The 18815-nt window shown below is 43.2% G+C and overlaps 3 protein-coding genes across 10 annotated transcripts in view; 2 read left to right on the plus strand and 1 right to left on the minus strand.

Moving 5' to 3' along the window:
- col6a4a (collagen, type VI, alpha 4a) overlaps positions 1-4067 on the plus strand; it is a 27030-nt gene extending 22963 nt beyond the window's left edge. Inside the window, exons 37-42 of one of the 2 annotated variants that reach the window (XM_076971516.1) lie at positions 61-726; positions 976-1090; positions 1413-1564; positions 2121-2291; positions 2546-2608; positions 2708-4067. In XM_076971516.1, coding sequence (XP_076827631.1) covers positions 61-726; positions 976-1090; positions 1413-1564; positions 2121-2291; positions 2546-2608; positions 2708-2889 — 1349 coding nt within the window. In that variant the 3' untranslated portion in view covers positions 2890-4067. The remainder of the gene's footprint in view (positions 1-60; positions 727-975; positions 1091-1412; positions 1565-2120; positions 2292-2545; positions 2609-2707) is intronic. The other variant, XM_076971517.1, reaches the window with a different exon arrangement.
- Positions 4064-14855, minus strand: pik3r4 (phosphoinositide-3-kinase, regulatory subunit 4). 7 transcript variants are annotated; one of them, XM_076971518.1, is made up of 21 exons: positions 14669-14855; positions 13503-14268; positions 13287-13420; positions 12472-13081; positions 12226-12360; positions 11729-11950; positions 11451-11624; positions 11069-11214; positions 10723-10926; positions 10313-10514; positions 10187-10216; positions 8804-9024; positions 7641-7863; positions 7234-7399; positions 6832-6996; positions 5852-6066; positions 5622-5753; positions 5365-5465; positions 5170-5258; positions 4749-4869; positions 4064-4644 (listed from the first exon to the last, which is right to left on the minus strand). In XM_076971518.1, the coding sequence occupies exons 2-21, from the start codon at positions 14218-14220 to the stop codon at positions 4474-4476; spliced, it is 4179 nt and encodes a 1392-aa protein (XP_076827633.1). In that variant the 5' UTR covers positions 14221-14268; positions 14669-14855; the 3' UTR covers positions 4064-4473. The 7 variants fall into 7 exon arrangements, with proteins under 7 accessions (XP_076827633.1, XP_076827634.1, XP_076827638.1 ...); XM_076971519.1 differs by having other exon boundaries at positions 14526-14855; XM_076971523.1 differs by having other exon boundaries at positions 8927-9024; positions 14669-14853.
- Positions 14856-14951: 96 nt separating this feature from the next.
- On the plus strand, positions 14952-18769 carry snrnp48 (small nuclear ribonucleoprotein 48 (U11/U12)). The gene is made up of 9 exons (XM_076971533.1): positions 14952-15221; positions 15568-15681; positions 15772-15832; positions 16389-16469; positions 17113-17292; positions 17525-17646; positions 17886-17977; positions 18293-18436; positions 18617-18769. The coding sequence occupies exons 1-9, from the start codon at positions 15075-15077 to the stop codon at positions 18672-18674; spliced, it is 999 nt and encodes a 332-aa protein (XP_076827648.1). The 5' UTR covers positions 14952-15074; the 3' UTR covers positions 18675-18769.
- Positions 18770-18815: the final 46 nt, after the last annotated feature.

The raw sequence follows: 18815 nt of genomic DNA on the forward strand, positions 1-18815 counted from the left end.
GCAGTCATTATGTTCTACATTTTATTTTCTGTTTTACATGTTGTTCTCTTCTCTCTTCAGATCCTTGTAAACCGGCTGCAGAATGCCCAAGTACCGGTCAGGTGTCTGTGCCACAGGAGGTGGATATGGATCTGGCCCTGCTGGTAGACGGGTCCCAGAGCATTCAAGCAGATCAGTATGCTGGTGTGAAGCAGGTCCTGGGTACTGTGCTGGATCAGCTTATAGTGAGCAGTGAGCCCAGCAGAGCTGACAGTCACACTAGAGTATCTCTCTACCAGCAGAGCTCCGCCTACAGTGAGGCCCAAGCACCAGTCAAGCAGATATTCACTTTCCAGCAGTATCAGAATCGTGGACAGATGAAGCAAAGTATCTTCCAGAACTTAGAGCAGACCGGAGGATCCTCCAGACTTGGTCCTGCATTGGAATTCATTGTGATGAGGGGCCTTCTCACGGTCTCCAAGCCTCGAACCAGGAAGATGGTACTCGCAATTGTTGGAGAGGAGGATTATTATGACAGAGCAAAGCTGGACATGATCTCCAAATTAGCAAAGTGCCAGGGTGTGGTGCTCTTCACCCTCACCATTGGGGATCGTTTCAACTGCACTCAGGTGGAGGAGCTTGTCAGTTTTCCTATTGAACAGCACATAGTAAACTTGGGTCATGTGAAGCAAGGAGAGCAGGAATATGCCAAACGCTTTATAAGGACTTTCTTCCACATCCTGAAAAGTAAGAGTGTTTATTCTACATAAATAATGTGTTGGTATGCCATAAAATTTTCACACTGTTGCAGCTCCCACACAACTGTACCAGGACTTCATGAACACTGAATACAGGTGGTACAAGTGTGCTGGGAGCTTGGGCAGAAAAACACACTCCGGGACTTTGTGGGGATACACTGTAAACTACTATATGTTTAAGTTGAATTGGATGTGTTGAAGTGATTTTAACACAATATTTCTTTGCATGTAATTACAGGAGAAATGAATGTTTACCCTCCGCCATTACTCAGAAAACAGTGTGAGACGCGACAGCAGCAGGGACAAATCAATCATGAGGTCTTTGAGGGAGCTGAACGAATACCCATTGAAAGGTAATGATAAAGTAGACATCACCACACTTATATCTGCTTGTTTACAGGTAAATGGCCACAAATCATTTTGATTCACAAGAAGTCATTTTCACATTCCGCTCCCATAACACTACTCGTAATACACTTAATTACTCCTTCTGCTACAAAATCACTAAAATCTTCATATATGACTGGCACTAAAAAGAAAAATCCTACATCAATACTATAGAATATCATATAATGTAAACTACAGATCATCAGTCCAAAAGTATGTTACCTTGATGACCTCAAAAAACATTTCATTTGGTTTGATTAAATTTTGAAAAAAGTGTTTACTCCTCAGGATTCCTCTACCAACTGTCTTCTATCCAGTGGAAGAAGAGGAAGGAAATGAGGAGGAACAGAAGGAGGTCACTGAATACACTGTTGACAGAGGAGTGGACACTGGCTATGAAAACGTTAACCTACTCCCTGCAGGACGAGGAGATTCAAATGGTAAAGCAGGCCCAAAATGCAGAATGTCTCAAAACCCTTGGTGACTACCACAGTGGCCTCAGGGTGCAGATGTAGAGATTGTGCAGCTATTAGAACAATGCACTCTTTCAATCAGCATAAATCCCCTTGAGAAATAGCTGCATAAACCACTTTAACAATACTTTTGCAAGTCATGTTAAAGATCGACTTATTAAATAAAAAAAAAAGTCACTTTGATAAAGTATTTATTACTGAATAAACAGTACCCTGATATTTTTGACAATAATCACAATGTCTTCTTAGCAAACATAACATTTGAGGTTTTAACCAAGAAAACATAACATGTTTTATGTTCTTGGAACTCAGCATGTTGGTTAAAAAAAAACGTGGATGCATGATGCACGATGAGCATGTCATCATTTATCAGTGTGTATGTCATCATTTATCAGTGTGTATGTCATCATTTATCAGTGCGTGTGTCATCATTTATCAGTGCGTGTGTCAGCATGTGTGCTGGACTCCTACACTATGCATGTTACCCGCATGCCTGAGTAGTAAGTGAGTGTTTTGCTTACAGCCCAGTGTTTGCTGCACTTGGACGAGGGCATTTTGTGTGGGGACTATATGCAAAGATGGTACTATGATATTGCAAAAGACGCATGCACACCCTTCTGGTACGGTGGTTGCGGTGGTAACATTAATCGTTTTAATACGGAACTCACATGCATCGAAGCATGCATCACACACAGTAAGTTGTCTGTCTCTTATAATTGGCATAGTCATTACCAAAATGGTTATAGTATATTATGGATTTGGAAATATGATAATTGCAGTACTAGTTATATTAGTGCCTAGGTGCAATAAAACAATAGCTTTTTTGGTGTTTCTAAAATATGAATGGAAACTTATGTTTCATATGGAAACATGATTACTTGCACTGAAAATGTGAAAATGTAAAAAAATGCCACTTATTTTTCTTTTTCTTTCACATATTTTGTTTAGGGCCTACAATAGAAGAGGAGACAGATTTGGAAATCAAGGCATTGGAAGGCACTGGAAATTTTGGTAACATTTTTTATTTACTATATTTATAATATTGGTGTGTCTTGATTCTTGATTCTAACTCTCTCTCTCTCACACATACACACACACACACACACAAAGATGTATGCTTCCTGAAGTCTGAAGAAGGACCCTGCAGAAGTTACGTACCCAAATGGTTCTACAATGTACAGCAGAGTAAATGTTCTCACTTCTGGTATGGAGGATGTAAGGGTAATGGGAACAGGTTTGACACTAGAGAGGAGTGTGAAGCCAAGTGTGGGAGGCTCCATACAGTACAGTGAATCTTCAAAACCCTCCCATTAAATACCAGCAGGTTTCCCTCCTCTGACTCCCCCAGCAACTGGTATTCACATTAAAGCCACCACTATCGTGCACCACACCTCAAACTCTTTTAAAGAGAAAGCAACATTCAAAAGAGCCTATGACTACATTTTCCCTTGCTTACATTACTTAAATGAATTAATATACACAAAAACAGTAACAAACACAAACACTACAGACATTTAAAATCTGTTTGTAACTTGCATAACCATGCAAACTTAGTCCCCACTCCTAGCAAAACCCTCCCCTCCCCGCTAACCATCTTACTCGTTGGCAACCCCACCATTCCATACCAACCATGCCAACCATACCCTTCCATACCAACCAGATATAACTGACATCCACCTCCACGCTGCACACTCTAGCCTCTATGGCCTCCATGGTGTCTCCCTCTGGCAACACTCCCTCAGATACATTACCCCTCACAGGTGCTAGCCCACACCCTGCCTCCCACCCCTGCTAGCTCAGTACTATGCAGGGCTTTCATGTCCATCCCAGCCAGTTCACTCAGGTCTATACCTGCACTTATACATTCAGATCTCCAGCTTGAATTGTTCCATCTTGCACGACACAAAAAAGTGTGAAGAATGCTGTGTTCATGTATTGGCAGCTTGTAGCAAAAGGTTTTCCTGAAAGGGTAAATGGCTAGTTACTGGTAAAGAAATCCATCAAAGCTTGTTTTATACTTGAAATACGATGGAACAATTTTCAGCTTTGGTGCTATAATTTGAAATATGTAAAATGGTCATATGATTTCTTTAAATTTATCTACACTGATTTATTTTTTACATTACAAATGAAAATCCTAAAACTTTCATCACTGAGCAGTAAATGTAAATTAAATGTAAGATCATAATGTTGGGTCTACATGTACTGTTTAAATAGTGCTTTTACAATTTAAGAAGGGTCTCTCTCTCTACCAAGGTACATGTTAAAATTCTCCTGCTTCAGTGAGGTTCTACTCATACAAGAATGTGAAGGTGCTCAGCTTCAGTACCAAAGTGAAAAAAATTTAGACCATAATGTTATATGCAGATTCCACTTCAACAGCTTTTTTTTCCCATTCTGTATGTTAATATTTTGTACAAATAAAGCTGGGGACATAATTCACAATTTGTATTAAAAGGTCATGAAAATGTTTACTGATCATCTTTATTTCAGAATATCAATGATCAAAACACAATAAATAAATCACGTGTCCTCCGACCACATCAGTAGGCTATCCCTCCACAGTGCATCTGCTCATTTGCACTTAGACAGCTGAAATTCAGATGGCTACCAACCACTGCCTAAACTATAAGACTGTCTATATTTGGCTTATTGTGTCTGACTATGCCACATAATTATCACAATTACATTTTGCACATATTCACAAGAAAAAATACATATTACACACCTGTATGTAGTAGTATTGATATTAACTTGCTGCATCTCCACATGCAAAACTAGTTGGCATCTTGGATAGTTCCAATATGATGTGACCTTGAGATGAACACTGTGCATGACACGTGGCTCTACGTGGCAGTGTGCATCAGCCATGCCTCTCACTTCCATACTTTGACTATACCATCCCTAGAGGAGGTCACTATGAAGCCCTGGGTGGTCTGGAAAGTGGCGATGTCGGTAATGATGTCGTGGTGGCCCACGGGCAGAGACTCTGGGCCTCTGCGAGGCGTGTCCTCCGTACAGCCACTCTTCTGCTTACTGTGGATCTCCTGGTAAAATGGGAGAGGAAAGAATGTTGGGTAAAACACTGCTGAATTAATCAAATAGATAGTATGAATGAGGCAGGGGAACTGAAAATCCAATGGCATCAAACCTGCACTACTTCCGTCCCCTCGATAATCTTGCGGTTGTAGAACACAGAGGGGCAGTGTAAGGAGTCATTGGCACCGCCAGCAACAATGTAGGACCTCTCTGGGTAAGCAAGGTCCCAGAATCTGAGGACATCATTGGTAAAACAGGGTAAATCATCTCATCTGGCATATTAAAAGACCAAATAAAAAATTCTCTCCCCTAGATAACTGCAAATAAGATGATGTATTAACCTGTGCCAACAGTGAATGTCTTCTGTTCTACAAGTACAGCGAGAGTATGCTCGCAAGACAAACTAGCCCTAGAGATTATTTCCTGATGTTGCTGCTGAGCTACATAACCAACCGAGAGCCTGACTTAAGCTTAACACAAACCAATCATTCACTTTCCATAAATAAGGCGATTGTCGCAGTAACCCGGCATACCTTATCCTCATGTCTGATCCAGCAGTGAGCAGAAGGGGGTTGCCGTCAGCAGGGCTGCAGTATATGCCGTGCACGCTGTGAGGTGATGGCTAAGAGAGAAGACGTACAGTGCAACATGATCAGTAGGCCAACCACAACCAAAGTCAACAGTGAGCACCTGTGGCATTTCTTCAAAGCCGAGAGCAGACTACATGCCTGCATCTCTGAGAGAGGAGGAGCCGAGCTCGCCCACAGAGTGAACTTCCTGTCTCCTGTCTCCATGTCCCACATGGACACTTCGTTGTTTCCTTGGACAGCTGAAGAACACAGTTAAAAAATGACATGCTGCAATCTCTAGGACCATTACAAAGGGGAGGACCGTTCTTGCTCTCCGTTTCAAATTACATATGCAAGATCACACGTTCTTAATGTTTGTTGCTGTTATGTCAGAAGCAACAATAATGTAACCTGACCTGTGATGACAGAAGACTGGTAGAGCGGATGCATCAGCAGGCGTCTGATTCGAGCTCGGGCTGGATGGGAGTGGTTGGAGATCGGCAGCTGGAACCGCATATCCCAGCATGCCATTGTGCCGTTGCTTGTTCCTGTAAATGAGCGAGTGTGACAACGAGCGTGAAACAACGGCAGTCAATCGAGCAGAGTCCCTTAACAGCACATAGAGGGTGCTGGATGGCACACCCACCCACACACAGCCAGCACTGGTGCATGTCCACGGCGAAGGAGGTGATGAGGCCCAGCCGGAGGTCGTGGCGGAGGGTCCAGGCGTTGGTGTTGCAGCGCAGGTCCCACCCACACAGGGTGCCGTTGACCGTGGCGTAGGCCAGCACAGACTGAGCTCCAGAGTTGAAGTGATGCATGTCCACCACACAGCCATCTTCCTTCAGGTCCAGGAACCTGCTAAACACACGCTGGCTTACACACAACTGTACGTGGTTGACGGATTTGTTTTAAAGGCGAGTTGAGACTAAGATTCTGAGGTGTTAGTTGTCACTGGAGTGGAATGGATCAGCGGTAGTTCCCACTCAAACACTCTGTGTCCACTACACTGCCACTGTGCTCTGGGTTTCCCCAAGTCCACTTAAACATGAGCGAAAACCCCCTCAGTGTCTACTGCATGGAAATCCCTCACAAAAATGTTCCTATACATTTGCATTCACTGCATGTTTACGGAAGGGTTTAACAGCTTCTAACATGACTAACGGACAACATGTTTGACAGAGTGTTTACCAGATGGTACCACACAATTGCATTATGGGTTATAGATGTGTGCCAAGATCCTGGAATGCGGCTGTGATGTGAGAGCAGGACAGAAAACCTACTCTATGATGTTCTGAAACGCCACTCCTCACTGCAGGCAAAACCATGCCGGTCTGCTAGCATTCTGCACCAATCACACACTCTGGTTGCTACACATCTGGCAAGCACATGTCTGACGCTTCACTTCTGTTTAGACCATTTGTGGCATTATAACAAAAGCTAATCAGATCACATTCCTCTGACTATAAAAACCAAGAGTGGGTAATTTAGTCCCATTTGATCTATGAAGCACTTTTTCTTTCATGTTTAAAAAAAAAACGAAACAAAACAACGAATATAAGACTATGAAAATGACTAGTGGTGTCATGTATGAAGAGTTAAACGTTCAGGAGGCAGCCGGCCTACCTCGTCTGACACGGCTGCACCTTTGGGGATTTGGGTGGTTTGTTGGCCTCCACTGCGAGCAGTTGGATGGAGCCGTTGTCTGAAGCAGCAGCAATGTAATGTGAACCCTGACAAAAGGTCAAGGTGTTCACATGACCCCCAATACGGGAGTATGTCAGCACTGACCTGAAATGAAATTTCACCATATATATTATTTTCCTCATATAAAGTAATACATCACACAACAATCAGCCCTTCAAGAATTTACAAAAAAAAAGAAAGAAAAAGAAAAATACTGGCCATTTGCTATTTATTAATTGTCCATAAAAAACATAATTTGAAAATTTGATTTATTAACATTTCAAAAAAGAAAAGCTAACTTCATTTTTTTAATGTAATAGTAAGTAACATAAGTCAGAGCACCGTGTGGTCGTGGTCTTGCCCTCCATTTTATGGCTGTCCCAGATCTTCACAGTTCCGTCATTAGAGCACGTGGCAAAGATGGAGTGCTCATCACACACTCGGATGCGGTTGACAGCAGACTTATGCTCGTGGAGATGGGCGACCAGCAGGCCTTTAGGATGCCACCCTACAAACACAACACGCATCAGAACCACACAGGCATTAATAAACGACGCAAGAACTGTACAATAATTACAGCCATATGTTTTAAATCAAATGTAATATCTGAAGACATCTACAAGCTTTAATATATAAGCAATGTTTTTTTTTTTTTTTTTTGGTGTTGGCAGATTGTCCGTAGTGCAGAACCATGATGAAGCTCTTAGATAAACTGTCCCAGATGGTGGAGGGCGGTGCTCTCCGTGAACCTGGCAGTGGAGGTCTGCTCTCCCACTCCGCGCTCTCCATCATCTGCTTGGCCATGCGCTCTGCGTTGCACTGCTCCCTCTTCTGCTGGACCAGCTGCTGCAGCTCCACTTTGCACGTGGTCGCACGGCGCTGGTAGGTGGACACGCCGCTCATGGACTGCACCACCTGAACTACGGGGGGCACCAGTGGTTTCCAGGGCTGAGAGGCTCCACCTTCGGGCATCTAGATGGAGGGCAGAGCGAGAGGCTTCGGTTTAGTGCTGCTAATTTAATTAGATCCTAGCGTCCTTCTTTACGCGGTTGGCTCAAGAACCTGTAGACACATCTAAAGATGGAGATGAAAGCCAAGGTTTTAAATCATCATTGGGTTGACAGTAAGCTGTACTGTCATTATTGGCATACTGTAATCACTGAAGCTGAGATAACACTGCTAACAGCATGACAAAGAAAAATATATATATATATATATGGGGGAATTAGACATGACTCTCAAAAGCACAATAAGTCAGATGTTCTCAATCGAAGACATGGGGACCTCCAGCCAGACCAGGTTTTATTGTTCATTCTCTTCCACCATGTCATATATATTAATTAGCTTTGTATTCAAGTCTTGTGGGCATCTAATGTACTAATGAACTTTAGAATGCAGAAGAGTGTGTCCATCATTAGTGCTCCACTCCAGCCCCAGGCAGTGGAGAGGTGCAGAACTAAGTACTAAGTTGCACTAAATAAAAATAATTGAACTATTAAGTGGTTTTGGAAGCTGAAGCAGTTGGCAGCTGACTGGAGCTCCAAGGACTTGATCCAGAACCTCTGAATGAAGCAGAAAAGGTATCAAAGACCTCACAAGTACAACATAACAGCTACAACTAATGATGCAGCAAGTAAAGCTATCAAAAGTCGGTCATTAAATCATGATTAAAGCACACGAATGGAGGTTAAAAGTGAGCATGAACACACATCCGTGGCTGGAGGGGTGGGGGTGGTTTAAAAAGGGGTAAATGTAAGAGAGAAAACACTGCAGAGTGGAGAGGGACAAGGAGGGCTGCAGAGGGGGGGGAGAGAGGGAGGACGTGGCGGGGAGAGTGAGTGGGGGGGAGGTGTGGAGGAAGCAATGTGGGGGAGGATGGGTGGGGGAGGATGCAGTCGGCTCAGCGCTCAACCTGGGCTGAGGATGGAATATGAGGGAGGTTAAGAGGCTGTGCGGAACTCTCCGATGGCAGGCTCTGTCCAGCCAGAGTTCCCTCGGGTCCCCCGCCACCGCTCGCAACTAGAACAGTAGGTACCGTTGTCTGTGCCGGCGTTGTGGTGGGCGGGTCCAGGGAACCAAACATGTTCTTCCACTCCTCGTTCAGGTTAGAGTCTTGCTTCGTGTGTTTACGGGCTTGTAAAAGACAGTTAAAAAAAAAAAAGAGTCAGTTCAAACCAAAAAATTAACTATTTCAAAAATATCAATAAAATAGGTTTCTGTAGATCAACCCTTTAAACTCCTTTTATTAATTTTTTTATGAAAGCTGTTTTTTATTCCGATTTTGCAGTTTAACATGTTGACAAGCTTCTAATATAAAACAATAAACAATGCCTGCTAATCTGTTGGATTTAAATTGTAAATTGTAAAGTCAGTCTAAATGTGATGAAAAATAAATAATGTAGGCATTTATAATCATTTTACCCTGAGGGTAATCATTCCAACTAAATAATGACAATGATTTAGGCTCTTCCTTGAGGTTTATGCAGCACTTTTCTTTAAGAATGGAGTGGCTAAGGAGACTTTCAAGAGTTAGGGTTAGACATACATACATGATATAGTGTTTACAGAGATTAACCCCTTGATTTAATACATAACTGTCTTTCAACTTAGTGTGAGTAGTGAAAACCAATACAGAAAGGCTTCTATAAATAAGTTCAACAGTGTACAATTGCATAAACATACTGAATTAAAAGATCTTATGTCGGTCTCAATTGGGAAAACAAATCTTTTGTTGCACTGTTCTAGAATGTATGAATCAAAATAAGCTTTAAGTACCGAGATTAAACACACAGAACAAAGGCTTTAAAACAACCCTTTTAACAGAGCTTCTGGAAATTTAGCCTATATTTTAAATGTTGAATCTTTTGAATCTGAAAATGTTGAGAAAAATCACATGCAACAACGCATTAGACGATTCCAACAGCACTTCAAACTGCCACAAATAAAACCATTCTAAGCCTCTACTACTAGCAACTATATCTACTGCACAGAATGACTAAATCTACTGGTAAGTAATTAAATTAGTCCAGTCACCCACAGACCAGCACTGCAATAATACACTTTCATGCGACTGAAACATACCAAATGCAACAATAAGACAATAAGGTTCTACAAGCTAATGTTGCAGAATTCATGCACCAATCTGCAGACTGTACTTTACTTTTGATGATTTATGAAAAGGACACAATAATAGTGAGTTATCTTTTGTGACATAAAAATCTAAATATGGGCAAGTTAATGATGGGCAAGGTAAGTACTTCAAAGAGAACCATGCACATCAATAGCTAATTAATACCAGAAACAGCAGAGATGTCTGCAAACAAGTCTGCAAACAAATAAAGAAATACAGATATATTAAACTACATTGAGGATCAAGAAGGGATTACTGTCTCCAAGCACATGCCTACAAACAGCTGTCTACCTCTCTTGTCCTCAGACTCCTGCTTGGGTCTAACCAGGTCCACCTGGCGGCCGGTGATCCCCAGCGTGGAAAGGTCGATGACGCCACTGTGGGCCCCATCACTCAGGTGGGTCTGGTCAACGATGTTGGCCTTGGCCTTGCTGGACTTAAGCATGAAGTCCTTCAGAGCCAGAAGCTTGTCCTCCTCAGCCTCCGTCATTCCCTAGAAGAGATTCAAAACAGAAGCGGTGTGCTCATGGACCATGTAGAACCACAGCAAGGTCCAAGAGGAAGCATGGGTGTCCTTCCAGAGACAACTGTCCAGTAATCCAACTGCTGCTAATTAAACCGCTTTTTTGTTGTTGTTGTTGTTGTTGTTGTTGTTATAATCCTTCCAAGTCTGAGGACATCAGACAGGACCTCTCTCTGACCTGTGATAGGAGCTTTTTCAGCAGTTGTGCAATGGCTGGATCATCAGGAATGGGACACTCGGGAATGGAGCCATTGCGTTTCTTCTGACGGAGCAGCAGATGTCGAAAGAGGCTGCCGATGTCTTTGGAGCGGAGTGCGTAGTCAAAGATGGAACGACTCACAGGCTCTTTAAGCACACTCAGAAGAACAATTTCCTTATCAATCTGCCAAAGAACACAGAAAATAATTTATTGTTTAGTAATCGGAAGACAGGATAATAGTCCAGCATAATCATGAATGGATTTCACTATAACACTTCCTCTCCATTAAGCCACCGTATCTCTGTTGGTCGACGCGCAGTCCCACCTGTATAATCGGCTGGGTAATGAACGGGTTGAGGTGAGGCATGAGCTTGCAGTACACATCAGCGATGTTCAGGTGCTGTGCGACCACAGTGATGAAGCCCACAGCTCCGTAACGGATCCACAGATTGGGGTGGCACAAGAATGGAGCTGACGGGACCACAGACATGATGAAGATGCACAGTCTCTACTTTCTTCACAATATTTAAAAATATATTTGTGAATTACTTTCCCCCTTGGGCTGTGAATTACACTGCATGCTCACTACAAGGTACAGTCTCACAGTCAGCACTGAAATCAGCTCACCCACCCATAACTTTCATAGAAAACTACATCTTTCTAATGTCCACTTCATAACTAATAAGACAACATAAGTATGCTCTCACCAATATCACTGACAAACTCATAGATGTGTGGTTTCTGCAGCAGCCCTAGCTGACACATGCAGGTTAGAGCATTGAGTGCTTTATAGATGACGAACTCCTCCACATCGCTCAGACCCTGCTGTAGCAGCGGCTTCAGGATGGACGAGCTTTGCCACCCCACGTAGGCCGCTACCCCTGCGGCACAGGGAGGAGCAGAGATGGCAAGTTGGGACTCAAGTGCATCTCAGACCACATTTCTGTAACAGCCACCACAAAGCAAGAAAGCAATAAGAACTTGCCCACAATACTGTCGAAGAAGGCTCCACGCAGATGCCAGTCGTTCTTGTCATTGAGGAAGGTGATCATATGGGAGAGGAGCACATCGTTGGCCTTCTGCCTGCCGAAGAACACACAGAGGCGCGTGATGCCGTTCTCCATTAGCGTCTGCTTGACAATGTTTTCAGGGTCGCTGAGGAGCGTCACCACCTTCTGCTGAACCATCTCATGCAATGCCTGCAGCTCTGTGAGAAGAGGATAGACCACATCGATCATTTTTGTATATTTTCGTCTGCAGCTGGCTCAGAACGCTTCATCATAACTAATGTCATTTTGTAGCCTGCTGACTTAATGATGTTTTTACTGTATATTAATGTAATTTCATTTTATTGTAAAGTGCTTTGGTCACCTTAGTTGGTTGTTGTAAAGCGCTATATAAATAAATAAATCAATCAATCAATCAATCAATCAATGAGAATTATATGAAATTCTGAAATGTGACACTTGGATGGACAGACACCTGAATCATAGTTCTCATTGGAATGAAGAGTTTCCTCAGCATCTTCTCCATTTAGGTCCTGTTCAGAGTTGAGATTATTTTCCTGCACTAGCTCCAGAAAACGCAGCGCTGTCTCAGCGAGGTGGGCAATGTTTTCTAACAGACAAATCATACAAACTCAGATAAATAAGTATGCTCTTAAAAAAATAATAATAATAATACAGGATTATGCATTGCATTTGTTTCTATAAGCTAGCTTGCCATTACCTGCATAAGCAAGCCTGACAATAGTGGCCTCATCTTGGGCCAGGTGTGCAATGCCAGGCAGTATGTACTCTGGGTAGATGTTGACATCATTGCGGGGTACTTCCTTCACCAGCGCCAGCACCTTCGTCAGCGTGCGCACTGCCTCCGCCCTCACACGAGGCACCGAGTCATTGCAAAAATGCAGTAAGTAAGGAGTGATCCGGTCCAGCAGTATCTCCACACTCAGCCGGCTGGCCAAGTGCAGCACCAGCTCCAACGCCGCCAGCTTAGAGTCGCAGGAGCGCAGGGTCTGCAGACAGGAGGTGATGACTGACACAAGAACCACCAGCCCGTGTTCTTTGGTAGATCCAAGCTCCTGAGATGCCTTCTCTTGCTTCTCAGCCTTCCCCACTTGCCCTCCTCCACACAGGTTGTGAAGGATATTCTCTAGGTCTTTTCGAATTACTAGCACCCGCTCGTCTGCGGACTGGAACGTCTCTTTAGCAAACTGAGCCATATAAGGTTGAAGGAAGGTGTAGAAGATATCTGGGAAGGCTTTGCCTCGCTGATGTTTCAAGTAATCTTCAGCCGTCAAACGTTTTTCAGGTTCTCGTTGCACCATCTGTGCCACCTATGAAGAATGTAATACAAACAAATGCTCAGAAACACAACAGAGAATTTGCATATTGATTATGGTAAAACATGGCAAATATTCAAAGTGTTGCATGAAGGGTAGCCATATTGCACAAACATTTGACATGCATGCATTGGCAAATAAAAAAAACTGGAAAAAAACCTGCTGATAATGTAAATGTGAATAAACCTATTAAAAGTACCAGTTCTCTAATACTTTGGTCTTCTATTTTCATTAGAACTTGTTCAGTTTGAAAATGTCCCTTGCGATAGGCCAACAACTGTGAGAGATCAAAGAGCGGGACCCCTTCTGTGAACAGCTCGGCGATAACACACCCTACAAAACAACAACATAATGAGAAAACCTATACATGCTTCAAATCAGTTCGAAACAAAGTCATTACAAAACTCTATTATACCAGCAGAGAAAATGTCCATGGGTTGCTTGAGCTCTCCTCTGGTCCTCTGGCTATTGCTAGTGAGATCCACAAGTGGAGTGGTCTGGTCACTCTCTGTGCCAAACATACTACCATCCACAAACCTCTCTGGTGCAATGTAGCATGTTCTCCTCCGGGATGTATCAAAGAAGTAGTTAAAGTCTGCTGGATTGTCCTCGGGTAGATACGTTGGTTTAAAACTAGCAAAGTCTGTAAGCAGCACCCAGTTCCAACTTGTCACCATAACATTCTCCGTTTTAATGTCACCATGACGCACTCCTGATCTATGGGCCTGATCCACAGCATTAAGTATCTGGAAAGCAATCCATTTCTTCTCCACGTTGTTGAGGAATGGCCGTGTGCTGATACGATCATAAAGGTTGTCGCGAACATACTGCCGAAAGAGCATAGCAGCTTTCTCTGTGAGTGTGGCCTTCTGAAAGGGCAAACAGTTTTGGCAAGAGTGCAGTCTGATCTTCAGCTCCTCGAGCTCCTGTTTGTAGCTGCTTAAGGGCAGTGAAGGGTCCTGGATGGCGAAGACCTTCACCACCACCAAACCCTCCCTGTGCTTCGCCCTGGCCACCTTGAAGAATCTGGTGCTGCCAAGACTTTTGTCATATTCATAATCATGGATATCTGAGAAGTAGCTGTCAACAGACAATATCTGTGAGGGAGCGATTCCGGCCAGCTGATTCCCCATATTTGTTGTGGGTGTTATACCACGTCTTTTCCAGTGTCAGGCCCTTATCTGATGACAAGAGAACATAAAAACAAATGTCATATTAATATAACTTGTGATTTCAGACAAAGGTTAGATTCATCTTTTAAAAAACACAAAAGAGAACATTAACTCGAATCTACAACCCTGAAATGTCAAATGTTGCAGTGACATGAGCAGTTTTGTGACTTTCTTGTGCTCGTAGGCAAGCAGCAGGCTAATGGACACACAGCTGTTTGAGTTAACCAGCTAACTGAAGTTAATGCAGTTAATTTAAGTTAATTTACCTTCAAACAACGAGTCAAGTTCTCTAACTACACAGGACAACCCGCACCACGACAGCCCGGGTCCCTGCAGCTGAACCAGTCCGAGCTTGTTTAGCTGGAGACCCAGCCGGGCTCGGTTCTGCTCGGCTGAGACTGTTGTTTACCTGCTTTCACTTCAGTCCGCGAGATTATCGAGTCAGCTGGTCAGTTTCGTGATAACGGAGGTGTTATCACCTTAAAAACAGTCAACGGCTGGACGCCGCCATCTCAACGTAATGGCTGACAAAATATCTCACAGCGCAACAAACTGTGTCTCAGGTCCACAACACGTACGGCCGCTCGACGCTTATCCGACATAATAGCGCTCGATCGGGCTTCCGTCGGCTGATCTGGGACTCCTGCAGCACGCCGCCCTGGCCACTGCAGCGGTGCGGATCTTGGTGGACAAACTGATCCTGGATCTGTAAAAAAAAAAACAACCGGAACGGGGAGGAACTGCTTCCTGTTCATGCGACGTTCAGCGGGTCGTACTGGTTAAGTTCGTGTTGTTCGGTCCCGTTCGTGGGTGAAATGTCTGAAATGTCTTTCACGGAGACACTACAGGACCGGATACGGAGTTTGGACGAACTGACCGAATTTACGGAAAACTGTCGTACACAACTGACGGAGCTCTTTAAGGCACTGGACTGGAATCCGGACTTGGAGTCCAACTCCCTGGTAATATGAGCTAGCCAGGTTAGCTAGCTAACAATGATGCAGCTTGTTAGTTAACTGTCTATAAAAAATAACCGAACTGAAGTTCATGTCAGCTAGATTTCAGGGTTACAAATGCAATTCAGAAAAGAATATCTCTTTGAAAATTGTGTCAAACTTCGTTTTTTATTTATAATACGATGCCAGCAAATCATCCCATAGTTGGGTTAACCCACTAAGGACAGATAGATGGATAAATTGATCTAGCTTACTAACTGGTTAAACAGATGTGGGACCTGCGTTTGTTCTTCATTTATTTCTAACGCTGAAACAAGGTCCTCTCATGCTTCTCTCATGCTCCTCGCTCCAGGAACATATGGAGTTGTGTTCCTACGATAAGGACCACTGTGTTCCATGTAGGAGCATGGACAAACACAGAGCAGTGTGTCAGCTCGTCCAGTTAGGATACTCCAAAGAGGAACAGGTGAAGAAATGGTTACTCACTAAAAGTCATGACTTTCTATTTCATTGCGTATAAACATCACACTAACATCTTATACTTGTATGGATTCAGGCAGAGATGAACGATCCGTCTTTTTGCTATGAGAGAGCAAACATTCCCAGCATAATATTAGGTGAGTGGTCCATTCAAAGGAGGTGACGTTTTTAGGGAAGTAATTTTTTTGTGTAATGAATTAATGGCGGTGCCATAATGTAAATGAGGGATGCTCACACTCCACTTTGGCATATTGATATGCACAGTTCGTCAGCCACCTTCTATTTGGTTAATCACTGGTCATTTTATAACAACAGGATAACTGTTACATAGATATGTTTTGGGTGGCAACCCAGCATACTGACATTTTTACATGCAACTAACTATTGACAGGGTAGCAGCATGGTTATTAGTGTCGAGCTGGTACATACACTACAGTCGTATTGGTGTTTTCATGTGTGTCCATGTCTCTGCTGAATTAAGACTAGACCATCTCTCTAAACGTCCGACCAAAAGCAGTAGCTGACCACGTATGAAGGCCACAAGATGGCTAATGTCCTGTGCCGATACAGTCTAAACCGTAACTTGTATACCTACAAGGTGTTTTTATGTGGTTAGTGAGTATATGTTCCAAGTGCTAGGGAGAGGCTCACAACCATGTATTGTTATTGGTATTCTCACCTGTCTTGTAACAGATAAACATACACAACATCAAGTAATCCTGCAGGCTCGTGCAAATGCCCCTCCACTTCAGTCACCAGGAACATACTGCCAAAGTAAGCTATAAAGCAAAACTCTGATCTCTCACTGTGGGTGGAAGGGTGGATGGATGCTTTATATTACGTTTTTTCGTGACTGTAGATAAGAGAAGTTTCAGAATGCATTTGAAAGTTATATGTTGAATACAGGGTTCACTGGTTATTGACTTAAGTGACTTTGAACCTTTTTTTTTATCTAACAAGTTACAACATGTCTGAACAAGAATTTGTCTAACAATCTTTTATTTAAGAATTTCTTAGTCCCAATACAAAATCATTTATTTGTATTTTGTATTTTTTCTAGTAACAGGGGTGAGTATTAGAGGCTGTCTTGTCAAGACATTTTTCCACTCATACTTGCTGTATCCTTTTAAAAATATCCTTTTATGTCAGCCTGAAATTAGAAATGTTACAGCTTTATTCTCTCACAAAAATTGTGAGAATATATAAAAAGCACCTATACATGCAAACAGAATCTACACGTTTCTGTCACATGATTTGGTGATCCCATTACGTTTTGGGAATATTCACTAAATTGTAGAATTTTGTGAACCTTTATTTTATACATTGCTCATTCAGTAGTTTTTGGCGGAAGATTCTCTGCTCCTTCATGAATACTGTCCCTGAAGCCAGTATGTGTTAAACTCTGTTTTGTGTTCAGGCGATTACTCCACCGAACCTGTGGCCGTTCCTCAGAACCACAAGCGATCAGTATGTGACCTCACTGTGGCTGATCGGTTGGCCTTGTACGATCATGTTGTGGCCATGCAGCGGAGTGCAAAGGCACAGTCTTCCAGCAATGAGGATCTGTATGTGGATCTTGTTTCCAAGCTTAATAAAGGTATAATTTCGATGACTTTTAATACATCACACTTTCTATCCATGCACCTATTAAGCATTTATATGGTAAACATTTAGCAATAACAGAGCAGTTACTGGAAAAATGTCTGAAAGTTCCCTGGGACTTTGTTTCAAATGATGTGGTTTTTATTAAGAAATGTGCCTGATTTGTGAAACTCCCTGTGTAAAATAATTTTTACATGGAATTTTAATGAAACATTTTCTAAACATAGATGAGCAACATAATGGACCGAAGTCTCACCTTGAGGTCTTGGCTGAGATGAGAGACTACAGGAGACGGCGCCAGTCGTACAGAGCAAAGAATGTTCACATTACCAAGAAGTCTTACACTGAGGTCAGAATTCGAGCTCTTCTATTCCCTACCTTGCAGGTCCGATATACCTCCATACAGCCTACGAAAGATCAATTACACAGTTCATGGTTGAACTAATGTGCCAGTTAAATGATGCTTCATGTTGTCAGGTCTGTTTGTGTATTTTAAAAAAAATGGGAGTGAGGAAGAATAAATTCTTCAGTAGAGCTGAGGTCCATGAAGCAGTCTGTATTCATGTTTGTGCCACTGTGATTCCACAGGTTATTCGTGAAGTGATTAATGTCCACTCTGGGGAACTGGCCAGACTGTGGAAAGAGGAAAAAGAGGAAGCGATCAAAACATCACAGCATAGGTAATGTTGCGAATTATGCTGCATGCTTTCAGAGGTATACAGGTCGATTTGTGGTGCCCAAGCAACTTCAGACACGGGTTGTTCTGTAAGGAGGGATTGTCAGTTTCCCCTCCACCACAAGTCGGTGCTTCTTCAGCTGTGGTGGTCATCTTCTCATCAGTCTCCGTGACAGCAGCCACCACGTTGTGTACAAATCTTATCTACCTGCCTTTTCCCTGAGCAGGCATTCACACCGACTCCAGCCACTAATCCTGTCTTCACTGACCGGTGCTGCCACCTGTTGGCCACTTCGTTTATGACATCCTCCGTCTGCAGGAGGCCAGACGAAGGCCGTGCTGCATCTGTTGAGTCCCGGGAGTCGCATGCGAGCAGCAGGGAGGAGCTCAGCTCCCGTCACAAGCGGAAGAAGAAACGCAGCCGCCAGCGGAGTCAAGAGAAGGAGAGCAGACGCAGGAGGAGGTGAGGGCCGGCCGCAGGGTCCCAGCTCACAGCCCCGCGAGGGATGATTTAGTTTACAATTCCTCCTCACCTTGGAGGCAGTGTTATTCACTGGCCATTCATTATGTGCCTTTATTGCTCACCGTGTTATCTTGTGTTTTTTGTTTTAATTTCAACCCTTTGCTGTCCATTTGTGTGCAGGGATTCACGCTCTCCTGAAGAGAGGCATCACAAGAAAAAGAAGAAAAAGAATAAGTAGAGAACAGTTTGGCTGGATGTGGATCTTGTGTTGGATGCAGAAGAATTTTTTTTCAGGGTGTTTTTTTTTTGGGGGGGGGTCTTTGGGTCCTGTGGGTAATCTTAATGCAGTTATTTGAGTTTATTTATGCACATTAAAGTA

The sequence above is a fragment of the Brachyhypopomus gauderio genome, chromosome 13 (assembly GCF_052324685.1).
Source record: "Brachyhypopomus gauderio isolate BG-103 chromosome 13, BGAUD_0.2, whole genome shotgun sequence".
NCBI lineage: Eukaryota > Metazoa > Chordata > Actinopteri > Gymnotiformes > Hypopomidae > Brachyhypopomus > Brachyhypopomus gauderio.